A 15,002-nucleotide genomic window follows, 5' to 3' on the forward strand; every position below is an offset into this window, starting at 1 on the left:
AATGGGATAAACACGTAGAGTTCGCGCGCAGATGTATAAGTCAAGGTCATTGCATGAATCTAGTCTTATGCAGGGGTTTGCAGTTTTCTTAGCTCATCGGTCGGCAAAGATTAGTGTGCATAATGTATAACAATAACTTATTTACCACATAAACGGTCAGGCACTCAAGGTTCCCTTAATTGTTATATTTGTTTGTTCTTTTTGTATTATTTTTTAAATCTAATAATGGTACGGGTGTCCCCCCCCTCATAAGTCTTGTAAACTGCCACTACTATGCGGATAAATATTTTACGTTACGTCGTTTACAACAATCATTAAATAGCCGTCCAATTTTTATTGAAAGATGTCAATATTTAACATAGATAATCTTGAGCAAAATCCAAGCAAGGAAATTTAAAAAAATGTGAAAAGAAATGCAATGTTAATATTTCTTACTAGCTTGAGTGATTTGTTTCTTCAGTTCAATAAGAATCTGGAATGTTAAAAAAATCATAACTGCATTTAAAGTGCATTTCGGGCTTACATTTAAAATGTACAATTAAAACCTTTACCCGAAGCGAGCAACTATGTTAAATCTATATGGAACTTTTCAGCTTATTAATTCATGTAAGGATTTCACACATGCTTATTATTTGCTATTAAATATTTTGTTTTCAGTGTTAAATTTCAACAAAAACAATGATATATCCGAACCAGAAACTTTTGTTTATCTAAAATCATGGAACGTCTAAAATCAATATCACGCTTGCTTTCTTAATTGATCAAAAACAATAGTTGATATAGTAGAATAAAAACTACCCAATTAGGAATTGGCAAGTAAATCAAGGGAGAAGGAATATATAAAACTATTTGTAGCGTAAGTTTCTATGTTTTATATTTCACGTAACTCTTTTTTTTTCACCATATTTTGCACGGGCTATCAAATAAGCAGTAGAACTAATAACCTTCGGATTATCATCAGTTATTTATTCATTTATTATAAAAGTAAATATTTCATTTGAAAATTGGAGATTTAGTTTAAAACCAGTATACATATACAATCAGTGGAAGTATGCCATATGGGACAAGCTCATCCTCACACTGATCTAAGGGCCGAAACTTCCGCTAAATCAGCAGGCACAATTAACACGAGAAGCACGAGGAATACTAATATGAATTAAGGCACCGCCTAGCATTGGGGATTTGTCTTTTATATATCCGCTTAGAAAGAAATATTCAACGCTCAAGAAAGTGAAACTTTGCTCTAAACTGTAGTTTACATTTAGTGTCATCATACCTCTTACAGCGAATATCATACTTTGCAAAATTTACGGAAGCCATGCCGGTGACGTCATTCAGCGTTCTCGCACTAGCTTTTAGAATTTTGTTTTGTTTGTTTGCACTCCACGCAGAAACTTGACGGTCTTTACACTTCCTTACTGTTTTAAAAGTGTTTTTCAGTTGCATGTACAGTTTTCATTACGAAAAAGAAGTAAAATAATCATGTTAGCGCAGTTTACGAGTTTCTATGACTGATTCGGGGTGCTCGGATGTTCATAAAGACAACCAGTCAGCGGATTTTACATAAACCGGAACCGAAAAATAAAAATTGAAATTGAGATTAGTTAAACAGTCAAAACAGGAAGTATCTATATAGGAAGCTTATCCGTCACGGATTCTAGGCCACTCGCGCTATCAGCGCCGATTAAACCCTCTATCAAACAGTCGTTAACACAACAAAAACCAAACCAACAGTGGAGGATAATACTCAATACTTGGAAACTAATTCTACTTTCAGAAAACCCGTTCGTTATATTCAACCTAAATACAATACAGACTCTTCAGCAAAAGTAGAAGCTTTGACAACTAAAAACAACCCTGCGAAATTAGCTAAAATCAGTTCAACCGGCGGAGCAAAAACCATCTTGCAGAAGCAAAATTTCCTTGAACCTGAATGGAAGTAAGTTGTAACTTTTTTTCTCTTAACAGAAAAGCAACCGCTAAATGCGTAGAGACATTTAGTTTCAATGTATATGCACATCTTACCCATGAAACTGGTTTGATATAAAAACAAAATTAATTTCCTTTTCTATTACAGACAAAAGATGGCAAGTAGTATAAAGCAGTCAACCATACAACCGGAAGTTATCCGACAACAGTACACGGAATGTCCAGAATGTTCAAAGAATTACAACGATTTTCTTCAGGTACCACGTGTACTGCCGTGCCTGCACGCGATGTGCGTCTCGTGCCTTGAATCAACAGCTACACGTGGTACTGTGAAATGTCCCACGTGCGATGTACGTCATAATGTTCCAAACGGGGACTTAGAACAGTTTCGATCAGATGAAACCAGACTTTTCCTCGCCAACCACAATAGAGTAGGTGCTACTATACATATATATTTCTCTTCAAATTACACTTGGTAAAATAATTTACAACATAATAAGGAATAATCTAAAAGAACAAAAAGAGAAAAAAAAAGTTAACCCGCTTATTTAGTATGGGTACAATTTTTCCTTAAATTCTCATTAAGAAATAGCAAGAAATCGAAACATAGCTGAAATCGAGTTCTGCCTCCTTTGAGTCACTAGTTTGAGATGGATAATAAAGCTTACTTTGAAAACAAGACACAACCCTATCTCAGACTCCAGCATCTGACTCAAGACTCGTGTATTTAACCTAGGGCTACGTATTTTAGTAACTTGTATCTAGTAGTTTCTGCAGCATTTTGAACTCTCGGAAACGATGGTTACACTTTTTTGCATTTGTGCCCATGATACAATGTACTTGTATATCGTGAAAAAATAAGTTACAATTTCAGGTTCAAGGAAGAAACCCTGAGATTGTCTGTCAGGAATGCAAAAATTCATCCCGCCTGGCTCGGCACAGATGCAAAGAATGTGCGCAATTTCTGTGTGCGGACTGTAATGACGCTCACGGACGTACAAAGGTTACCAAACGACACCACGTCCTTGGCCTTGAAGAGCTTCGCGAAGCGCCCCTGGACGATTTTCAACAGGTACATTATTGTACCGTAACAGGCCACGAAGAACAACCGTATGCCTTTTATTGCATGTCTGAATCATGTGACCGCCCAGTCTGTGCACTCTGCGCAGTCGCAGAACATCAGGAGTCAAAAGGGCACGATATTCGGGAGATTCACGAAGTTTATGGAGATGTACGAAGATCGATCGAAGGTTTAATGTCAGATGTAAAGCACAGAACCCTTTCTGCTCAAGACACTGTCACTTCCATTGAAAACACCACCGAAAGTCTAGATTCAAACCTACATCTAGCTGTAACTAACATAGACACCGCTTTTGACAACGCGGTAAAGGCACTGGAACGCAGACGAGTTGAACTAAAGGACAAGGCTCATGCAAGAACAAGAGAGAAGAAAAAGAGATTAGATAGTCAGATGGACAGTATCAATTTCCATATCACAAGTATGGAGGATGCAAATGAATTTTCTGGAAATATTACAATGTACGGAAGCCAGTCAGAACTATTATTCTTCAAGGATACAATTATCGACCGGCTGAATTTCCTCCGCGATGAAGAATTTGATACGATCCCGCACGATAATGACGAAATAAAATTCAAAGGGAAGAAACTTGGCGAGGATTTCAACAAACACGTGCGGGACTTGGGTGAGATATGGAGTACGTCTGCATATGGTCCCAACACGCATGTGGAAACGAGTGACGTCATTAAAGATAGGGAGCAGACGATAATGAATATTACATTATTTGACAGCGATGGTCTGCAGCAGTCTGAAGGTTGGTTATCTGTGACTGAATATATTCAGTTAGAAGTATGAAAATGATAAAATCAGTCATGCTTATCTCGTTTTAGTATTGTTATTATTATTATTATACCAGATTTATACAGCGCCCTTTTCATGATAAACACGTTCAAAGGCGCTTTACATATAGAAACGCAGCCACACAGGGCGGGAAATTCCTCTACTAGTACAGACTCAGAGCGATCTGACCAGAGGGACAGAGTGAGATAAAGCCCCCAGATAGAGAGAACATATTTAGATACAGTCTAGACCTGTCCGGCTAACTTAGCGAGCTCTTTGCGAATAGACAGTCTGGTTCTTTAACGTGCCCGGTGTATAGCACCGATACACGCGAAGCCGTCTTTCCTGGGAAGAACCAGTACAGGCCTCTTAGTTTTACTTTTACTTAAAATTGAACGCCAGTGCGACGAGATAAGAAATAAATTCTTAGAATGACTAATTAGTGCAGCAGACATCTCGTATGGGCTGTTATATCAATTGTAACTAATTTTATATAATACAATTTGTAGTAAATTTCTAACAGTGGCTCAAATTGACCACCATAACGGTTTAAACATTTCAGTTACATTGGACCATACAAAATGTATGTCATTTTCAGGTGGCGCTGATCTCCGAGTAGACGTGAGCGATCCCTCTGGCCGCCGTAGAAATGCTACTGTCGTTGACAACACAGCCAGAACTGGTCGATACAAGGCGATATATATGGGGACAATTAAGGGGAAGTATCGAGCCACAGTGTACTTACACGGAACACCGATGCAAAATGATCACATGTTTCGCGTGTCGTCACCAAGCACAATGCATGTGGAGCGCCTTAACCTTCGTGAGTATAAAACCAGTTAGTAAGCAGTAATCAAGTACGTTCTCATTTGCAAACATGTTTGCCGTAAGTTCAAACCGAAATATAACGGACATTCCCTCTCGATTATGTGTTGGTTTTTTTTTTCAGAATTATGGCCCTTTATGTACTTAGAAAATTGGAATTTTGGGATGAATGTTTTGTTTAGGTCTACTTTTCATGAATACTATAAGCGCTATAGCTTTGAAACTTTGTACACATGTCTATTTCCATTGGATTAATAAGTAAATCAAGAACAATTACTCTCGTGCATTGCGTCAGAAGTATGACCCTTTTTAACTTAGAAAAAGAAATAACAAGTTTCTTTTTGTTTATGTTCTCCGTCATTGAAGTTTTAAAAGTGTATACATATTTTTGTTATAAAAGGTGAGCAAGAAAACCAAGAAATAAATCTGTTTTCTTGCATATTGTCTTACGCTAAGCACTAACAGACGAGCATTGGCACCTGCAGACGGTAGTCTTGTTTTCATTCATAAGATCACATAGCTACTCTGTTATTTTCTAGGTGAAAAAGACGATCGTACCAGTCGTCCTATGAGGACAGCAACACCAAGCGGTATGCCTAAACTTGGGACTTTGTGGTTTCAATTTAAAAAAATTTATTTTAATATTGAAAAATAAACATATTTACTGTATGCATAATTTTAATGCAGAAAGTCAAGGATAGTAAAAATTCGAAAAAAATTATTATATTACATGTACTTGTATATTTTTATTTGTTATTTACATACGATATATTTTATCATATCTGCAGATTGGCCAGAAATACAAGCTTGTCCAGAAACATTTCTGACCCTCCTCGTATAAGTAGCTTGAATGTATTATATGTTGTACAAAATTTGACACCGTGATCGATATATTCCATTTCCACAAGAAGTAATCCATTTTTTTTTTGTTTTTGTACATTGCAGAAATGTCACAGGACATGTCGCCCATTACAGATCATATGCTTGGCGACGTCATTTGTAAGTAAAACTCTTAATATTTCTTGCATACTAGACTGGGATTTCCGGTATTTTTACCGGTGTTGGAAAAATCCATCTTACACCCCGGGGTGTAAGATGACTCTCGTGCTTTAAATGACGTATTACGAACTACATATATGTAGAAGATTTATGTAGTTATTTATATTTTATTTTGAAAAACGGAATAAAAATCCAATACCTTGACAGTTCTTCTTTGTTCCCGATAGTATATTTCTCGATTCAAAACACGTTATTTTGTCAAAAATTCATAACGTTACGCCGGAACTGATAAAACAAAACCGGAACTAAACATTGTTATTTGTCTTTGAAACGTCATGACGTCTTTCCTGTTTACGGACGTGGTTAGAGACCACCAATTGTTTTCCCATAGACTTACATTGTAACATTATGGCGTGTACGGCCTTCCATACATCGAAACATGTATATCTAATTACAAGTTTTTCAAGAACTATCTTAGTTCTACCAAAATATCGGACGAAAAACATATGAATAGTGATACTTTATTTAAGTAATTTTCGTGTGAATGAGATGACCCCCTGTTTACATCATTGACATGGCGGGAGAAATTCGTTTGATAAAACTTTTTTTCAATACACATAAAATGTAGCAAATTTTGTCAAAATGTATAATAAAATACTGTAAATGCAGTGAAAAAATATCAATTTTGAAAAAATAATCACTTCCTGGATTTGTTTACATGACTGACCAATCAGAACGCACAGACGTTACCTTATTCCCAGGTATACACTTACCTCATTCCCAGTAAGTTCCCTGTACTTTTTTGAATTGGTGGTCTCTGACCACGTTGATTTCCCGCGCTTTGTTTAAATACGCTGCTATAAGAAATAGTTCTAAAAAGAAAGCCGTTCAGCTGATTTTATTTTTATTATTATATCTTTATATCGGATCGGTATGCAAGAAAAAGATTCTGTCACTGGTTATAGGTGCAGATGGGAATATCCGGCTCTCGGGTAACTGTTTAGGCGGTAACTCGGTAGGAACCTCGTTACCGACTAAACAGCTGCCCTCGAGGCCGGAAATTCCCATCTGCACCTACAACCAGTGAAAGAATCTTATAGTCTTTAATGAAATCACATACTAGGGTAACGTTGAGCCGTAACACGTAATATTTTGAGATACATCAAATTTGTCACTAATGGAACAATCTAACAAGTCGAATCTTTTCTACATAATTATCCTCGTTTTAAAACATTCTTGCAGGTCCTGGGTTTGTTTTTGATGCCACGACATCAAGTTCTTCAGTTGAAATCCTTGAGGATGGAAAAACTATGAAGGCAAAGCCAAACAAAGGTAACACAACACGACGAACAGGCCGAGAACAAGGTAGATTCACAATATTCCGTGGAGCCATGGCAACACGTCCATTTCAGAAGTCTGGGTTGTACTATTTCGAAGTGGGGGTGGTTTTTAAAATATCAAAGCTGATTCGGCAGGAACACGTGTTCGAGATAGCTCTGGCAAAACTTGACTGCATTGATCGTCATCCATCCGTCGACTGCCATCCATATGCTTGGAGTATCAGCGCACGTGGTTGTCACGTGTGCGGGAAGGTGTGTTTACAGGCATGGCACAATGGCCAGCTTCTGTCTCACACAGCCATATGTGCACGCACGAAATCACCTCCGGGCTCTTTCATACGATTGTACTATGGATTTCTACTAGATGCGGAACGTAGGCACTGGATCGTTACGGATGTCAAAAATAAAAAAGTTATCTTTCGGTTTAAGAATCTCGTTGTCTCCGAGATGTCGGAACCACTATGGCCAGTGTTTTCGGTTGGAAACTCGGAGGCAGTTTCAACTGTGATGACGTTGAAGACGGGACGCGTGATAGACAGTATTCCCGAACAGTCCCTCGAGGCACTAGCTCCTTAGTGACTAAACATTAGTGTCTTATTTCCCGCGAGACACCAGTAGAATTTGAGCTGGATACTTCATCTAAAGATGTACAAGAGAAATAATTTTCTATATGGTTTGCTATTCAATTTAATTTCAAAACTTTTTGTTTGTTTGTTTTAGTTTAGCTGAATGTACATATCACTTGGTAATTGTATAATATCGAATTAACAGGACCTATATCATTTGGATCTCTCTGGAACACTTGGAGTTTCTCTCCCATTCAATTATAACCTTAATTTCGAATGTTTATGTCAGATATAGTGCTGTCATGAAATAACAACTGGGAAGAACTTCCAAGTAGAGATGTCTAAATAACTGAACTTTGTTAATTTTTGCGTTTGCTTAGGTCAAAACTGTGTGATGTTTTTTGCACAGTATCATGCAGTTTTTCATTTTTATAGTAAATAGTTTCCAGTATATACATATATATAAGTGTTTGTGTTATTGTTGCTGTTTATTTGTTTGAATCAGGTAGATTGTTTCTACTATAACTGTCCTGTTCCATATATCAGTATTTGAAAGACGCCGCCGCACAAAATTCGTATGGAGTGTTATACTGACACTAAATAGAAAAGTGCGCGAAAAAAAAATGCATAATGGCGGATACAGATAGTCCTCAGTTTTTTTGGCTCTGTAGAGCTATTTTCCTTATTTTCTTTGCAATTGTTTTGATAAAATCATATAATCTATGCTTGACATGTAGGTAGCATTTTCATAATGAAATAACAACATGACAAAATTTTTCATGGAAACTTAGATCATACACCACCAGTATAATTTGGGGTATAATTTTTAGCTGATTTTGCAGTTTGTGTGTTTGACTGACATTATTTTTCTTGCATCAAACATGACCCCCACTTTTCTTTTGATTTTTAGTTAGCACTGACAATATTCTTCAAGAAAATGTAAGTTACAGACATTTAAAATGGGTCCTGATGTGTGCTGCGGTCATTGGAAATAGGTCAATTTTATATAGAATAAAGAACAACAACTACTTAGTGTGTTATAACCTTTATGATATCACCTCAACACTAAAAGCTTAGTGGGAGGTAAGAGGTGGTCATAATCTGGGGAGTGGTGAGGGGGATAATGTGGACAGGGAGTGGGGAGGGGAGTAATGTGGGCAGGGAGTTGTGAGGGGGTTAATGTTGGCAGGGAGCGCTGAGGGGTGTTATGTGGGCAGGGGCGGTGAGAGGGGTAATGCGGGCAAAAAAGTTCTTAAGGGAGTAAATGTGGGCAAGGAGTAGTGTGGGGGATAATGTGGACAGGGGGTGGAGAGGAGGGTAATATGGACAGGGAGTGGTGAGGGGGGTAATGTGGGCAGGAAGTGGTGAGGGGGTAATGTGGGCAGGGAGTGCTGAATGGGTATCATGGGCAGGGAGTGGTGAGGGGATAATGTGGGCAGGGAGTGCTGAGAGGGTACAGGGAGTGCCGAGAGGGTAATGTGGGCAGGGAGTGCTGAGAGGGTAATGTGGACAGGGAGTGTTGAGAGGGGGTAATGTGGGCAGGGAGTGCTGAGAGGGTAATGTGGACAGGGAGTGTTGAGAGGGGGTAATGTGGGCAGGGAGTGCTGAGAGGGGGTAATGTAGGCAGGAAGTGCTGAGAGGGGGTAATGTGGGCAGGGAGTGCTGAGAGGGGGTAATGTAGGCAGGAAGGTGGAGGGGGTAATGTGGGCAGGAGCTGAAGGGGTAATGTAGCAGGAGTGCTGGGGGTAATGTGAGGAGTGCTGAGGGTAATGTGGGAGGACAGTGAGGGGGTAATGTGTGCAGGGAGTGGTGAGGGAGGTGGGGGCGGTTAATATGGGAAGGGAGGAATGGTGACGTGATACTAAGAGACAAATTAAGTCAAGAAACACAAGAAACTAAAAGTAAAAGAAGAAATCCGTGGGAATGGGGGTAATTTGGATGGGGACTTGACGGAATCTGGTAGAGGATCACACAAGGAACAGCAGTGTTAAATTATTTTGAAGTTGTGGAAGCAGACGTAGAGCGTAGACATGTTATCATAGAAGTACAAAACTGCATACGCTTTTCCATACCATATAGCCGCAAAGGAAACACTATCCCAGTCCAAAGGCAGCAATGTCTTTTTAAACAAAACAGAATGATTTTAGGAATTTGGTAGAGACCTTATTGCTTATTGCTCATTGCACATTATTTTGAAATCGGATCAGTGGTTTCACAGGAGAAGATTTTCAAAGTTTTCGATAAAGAAATATACTCAGAAGAGAAAACTAGCTTAATCCCCCTTCTGGCCATGTTTTTAACAAAAAAAAAAAAAAAAATTAGGACCACATAAGTAACATTGCTGTCAAGTTATTTTACAATCAGGCCCAGCGGCTTGAAACAAGATTTTCATATTCAGTATGATTCATATTCAGTATGAAAATACCCCACAACCCTGGTGGTCATGTTTTTAACGATACATATATATGGAAAACTTCGAGAAACAGATGGCCACGATTTCAAAATAATTTGAAAGCAAGTTTCATCAAATCGACGCCTCAGAATTAGAAGAGCGTAAGTGGAAAATCATAGTTTTCGGCAAAACGAAAAAAAACTGTCCGGTGACAGATACGCCCTTCTAATTCTATAAAAATAACAGAGGGGCGTAAGAGGACCCTTCTAGTACAACATTTAAGTGCAGATACGCCTTTCTATTACTAAGATTCTGAAAAACTTTTTACTTACGCCCTTTGCTTGATGAGGTAAACATTTAGTTTAGCTTTATGAAATGGTTCCAAGTGGTTTAGAAGATATGAAGTGCACATAAAGTTGCCTTATTTGACCTAGGTTATACATGTTGTACACTCATCTTGATGAGGTAAACTATTATTTCTAGTTTTATAAATACATGTATATTCACTGCAGTTTAGAAGATAATGGAGTGGACATAAACTTAAACTATTTGTCCTTTGACCTCCAGGCGTGACTTTGACGCTGGACCTTGTGACGTAGGTTGTGCATTCCCCTTGGACCTAGTGACCTGGACTGTGCACTCTGCATGTGAACTTGATGAGGCGAATATTTGATGCTGGTTTTATTGGAAGTCTTCCAAGCAGTTTGGAATACATGGAGCAGACATTAAATTAAGATACTTAAAGTGTGACCTTGACCCCAGTGACTTGGATTATTTAGTATGCATATCGTCTAGATGACATTATTACTGATGCAAATGTTATGAACATTTTCAAAGCCGTAAATATATAGAGCAGACACGTATCACGGATGGACATGCGTGGTTCCAATATAGCACCCACATCTGAGATTATAATAAACAAGAAAAAAAAACATTAATAGCAATATTTGACAAAATCAAAAAAGAAATGCCAGGTGTTGCTGTCAACCGTTGATGTTAACAACGACTGTGCGGCACCCTTCAGCTGAACTTTTTGAGTAACAAGATGGCCTTATGTTGTTCATCTGACCTTGACTGTTTGACCTTGTATGTGTATCACACTTTATCATGAATGGTAAAACCATGTGTAGGATTATATATGTTTTCTTAAAGTCTATTTGAATTAATTCCAGTTCAGTCAAGTTGAAAATTTAATCACACGGTTCATGAGAAGGTGTTAAAATGATTTTCTTTATTTGTTTATACTAATTTATTTTAGCTCGATTGTGATGAAAGCTTCAAGCTAATTGGAACCACTCTCGAGTCCGCTTCCTGGAAAAACAAGTAGACCAGAAAGTACCCAAGTGCAGCCAGAAAGAGGCCAAGCACAACCAGTTGAACAAAACTAGGGGATTCTATAAACTAAGTCTACTGGAAATCCATTAAGTTGTTCAAGACCAAGTCTTTTAGCTTGAGAGAGGATCCAGTCTGATGAAGATTAAATCAAGTGGTTCATAACAGCAGTTGTTGAAATGAGTTTCTGTTTTTAGTTCTGACAGCCATTATAAGGGGTTAAGTGCCACCATTTGAACAAAAAAAAAAAGAAAAAAAAAAGAAAGGGATTAACCTTAGCTCTGGCAGACCAAAACAGGGGTCAGGCAGTATAATTTGAAAAACACTAAGCGAGGTTCATAGGGTTATACAAGGATGCTACAGAACAAGTTTCGTGAAGATCCCTGCAGTGGTTAATTGGAAGAAGTCAATTAAAGATTTTTCTACGTTTAGATAGCCCGCCCCTAAAAGAGACAAAACAAAATCTTTAGAGAGGTCCATACCAGGATGTTACAAACTTAATTTGGTGAAGTTCGGCCACATGAGTTTTTTTTTTTTTTTTTTTTTTGAGGAGAAGATGTTTTTTCTCCTGTGTTTTAGAATTTTGGCGGCTAGTAAAAGTGGCTATGTGGAATTATTTGAACAACTTGAGCAAGGACCATAAGAGGAGTCCAAAGAGACTGTAGACATATGTATATTTTGAAGGGGGCTCATATTTCACTACATATTTTTCAGTTTGAACTCATTTAGGATGAAAACAAACATAGTTTTGTCCCAGGTCCGATACTGGTGCCTGTGCTTCCAAGCTGTTTATATAAATTCTTTGAGAAATTAGATAAATACATACCGACTGATACTTACCAAAATCATAAATATGATTCCTAAAAACAAAGAATCGTACAGGTAAACACGCGATTCTTTAACATTCACGGCTGTCTACAAAATCTGAATTGACGCCGTGTTCTAAAAGGGGAGTAAACAAGGGAAGGAACGAGCACGAACAGTGTTAGGGGCAGCGCATTTGGCGTTAGTTACTGATACAGTAAAACATTCTATGGTTTAGATTGCATCTTTAATGCTTCAAGGAGAGGTCTTTACGAAAGAAACAAGGCGCAGATACCGAATGTCAATCTGCGCAGAATTACATATACGTCCCTGGGAAAGTATTTCAAAAATAAAAATCGGGTATTAACAGCACGTGAATTGCCTTGTTTGCACACGATTTTTCTCCCGTTAATACATGGGCGGATCCAGTGAAAAAAGTAGTTTTTATGCAAGAATGTACATAGATAGGAGGAAAAATTGAAAACATGCTTGTTATCTTATTTTCTCCTTTTGTACATCATTTTGTCTGTCTGTTTGTCCGTCCATCATTCGCAAATAGCGGATTCTTCAATAACTTCAAAAGTGAAAATTCAAAAGACTTCTTTATGAAACCTTGCTTATAGATGGTAGGTAATATGGAGAATGTGAAGGTCAATCAACTTAGTTTCTATATAGAATTGTAGTTCATATGAACCAAGTATGACAACTACCCATTTCGGTTTGGGACTTCAAAATGCAAGAATAGATTATAGCGACGGGCTAGTAGGATCAAATGAAACAATGTTCCTTATTATGCACCCGAAGTCACAATATCTGCATAATGAATTGATAACATAATCATTAATTATGTAATGCTAACTGTGTAACAAAGAAAAGTAAGGCTGAAAATATTAAAGTTGCTTTCACGGACAACACTTAGTAACTATTCTGTGAAATATATTACTATGCACAGTGAGCTGAAATCTGAAATAAGGTACATGCCAGATACTCGTGTCAGTACACACAAGCACAAAATTGCCGACAACTTTAGTAAATCTGCATAAGGCAGTGCAGAGCATTTTAGCACTTTTGACAAGTTAATCTTCCTCGACAGCCTTTATCTAGGTTGCAAATGCACTTGAGGAACTATTGGTACGAGACTCAGGTACTTGAGGCAAAAACTACCAGAAAGGTTCCAATTTATCAAAGATACCTCTGGTCAGCCTTATTCATCTTGACTTGGAATTTTAGGAAAGTGATAGAACACCTGACCCCCATATGTGCAGACGATGCAGGAATGCACACTATAGCCCTAATCTTTGTGTGAACAGATGGTTGATCAGTTACTTGACATATTTTGTTGTAAAGTAGAGTATCGAAAGCCTCCATCTATATCACAGAAATATTACATGAACAGTTTGTTTGCAGGAAGGTGTAGAAAATGCATTTAAAAGCTTGATTCACCAATAAGCGCGAGCTGTACTGGTTAGATTTGTTTGACAAGACAGTGTTATTCATACATTTGACTGCTTAACGGGCAATGACATAACCTTACAAATGGTAAATAGATATTAGTTGTTGTCTTAAAACTAGTAAATTGGTATTAAAATTGTGTTTCGAATACATGTGCTGTTTAGATAAATCCTCAAGTACTCACATTTAATATGTACTTATATAATATATTTTAATTTCAGTAAAAATGTCCAGAAATAGATATTAGAGCACATTTTTGTGTGGAAATGATAGATTCTGCTCCTAATTTATACCCCCATCACACTCAGCCACGTTCCCACTACGTCCTAAAAACTGACAGGACGCAGTAAGAACTTGTACAATGCAGAAGGGATACAGTAGACACCGATAAGAACATGATAATTATGGTTCCCACGAGTGTGGAGGACACGGTCGAACTTTGGACATGTTCAAAACAAAAGTAATGAGGACGTGGTCGAATCAGGAAGCAGGAAGAACTTTAATAAAGTAGTAATCTCAATTTCACATGTGTACAAAACTAAAAATTTCAAACATTGATAAGGTGCTAGACAGTTATATAGTGACAGAAGTTCTCAACAATTTCCTTTAGATTACATCCCCTGATAATTTTGGTTTTTCATGAGTTATCTCCCCTGAAAAATAGAAAAAAATGATTTTCTCCTTTTCCCTGAGGGGAATTTTAGATTTCTTTTTGATATTTGTATCAGAATCATATAATGCAGCTTTCTACCGCAAAATTTTCTCGAAACTCAAGTTCAGATTCTCGTAATCAAAGAAATTATATATTTTCCATAGGCATCAATGTTAACTTCAATACCGATTATCTCCCCCAAAAATAATAAAATTTGAAAAATCCCTCGGTGAAAAGTTTTTAATTTTGAATGTCTTTAAAGTGACCAAATTTCATTTAAATATAACCATCCAGTTACAAGATATAAAATATGGATATTACACCATGTTATCCTTAATAAGGACGTAGTAATAATTTATGATGTAACTAAAACCTAGTAGGACATAGTACAAGCGTGGTGCGGACGGGAAAGACTGCATGGCGTGCTCATTGCGCTGTCACTGGGTTGTCATTGCGTTCTTACTACGTCAATGGAGTTCTCACTACGACTTATCTACGCTTGTGTGCTATGACCATGCTACGTCCATGCCACGTTGTAGAATACCGCATTAGGTTATCAATATGTTCTTTCGGTGCTTAACATGTCTATGGCACGTTTGCAGCAGGTTCTCACCGTGTTTGTTTCAGATTCTAAGAATTGAGTATGAAACTGGATCCACTTCCACATCACTTTATTTTCAACCAGCAATGGGTATGATCGCACATCATCAAAAATTACCACATAATCACGGACTCAGCAGCACAAGCAGCTTGTATCGGACTTCTGGACCTTCGTATACCCTTCATGCTGCCTTTGCTTTTTCCACCACGGCCTCTCTATAAGACTGCTCTGATTTCTTTGGGGTGAAGGGAG

General features: G+C 37.8%; 1 protein-coding gene across 2 annotated transcripts; it reads left to right on the forward strand.

The window, feature by feature from the left end:
- Positions 1–766: 766 nt before the first annotated feature.
- Positions 767–8,545, forward strand: LOC128550324 (tripartite motif-containing protein 45-like). Of its 2 annotated transcripts, XM_053529165.1 has the most exons (8): positions 767–856; positions 1,778–1,939; positions 2,078–2,360; positions 2,804–3,761; positions 4,386–4,610; positions 5,152–5,202; positions 5,558–5,611; positions 6,854–8,545. In XM_053529165.1, exons 3-8 carry the CDS (start codon positions 2,085–2,087, stop codon positions 7,525–7,527), a joined length of 2,238 nt encoding a protein of 745 aa, XP_053385140.1. In that variant the 5' UTR covers positions 767–856; positions 1,778–1,939; positions 2,078–2,084; the 3' UTR covers positions 7,528–8,545. The 2 variants fall into 2 exon arrangements, with proteins under 2 accessions (XP_053385140.1, XP_053385139.1); XM_053529164.1 differs by lacking the exon at positions 767–856 and having other exon boundaries at positions 1,700–1,939.
- Positions 8,546–15,002: the final 6,457 nt, after the last annotated feature.

The sequence above is a fragment of the Mercenaria mercenaria genome, chromosome 17 (genome assembly GCF_021730395.1).
Source record: "Mercenaria mercenaria strain notata chromosome 17, MADL_Memer_1, whole genome shotgun sequence".
NCBI classification, from domain to species: Eukaryota; Metazoa; Mollusca; class Bivalvia; order Venerida; family Veneridae; genus Mercenaria; species Mercenaria mercenaria.

Coding starts and splice junctions, on each gene's coding strand:
- LOC128550324 (XM_053529165.1), top strand. CDS start 2,085: ATGGCAAGTAGTATAAAGCAGTCAACCATACAACCGGAAGTTATCCGA. Junction 2,361..2,803: donor TCCTCGCCAACCACAATAGA/GTAGGTGCTACT, acceptor TTACAATTTCAG/GTTCAAGGAAGAAACCCTGA. Junction 5,612..6,853: donor TATGCTTGGCGACGTCATTT/GTAAGTAAAACT, acceptor ACATTCTTGCAG/GTCCTGGGTTTGTTTTTGAT.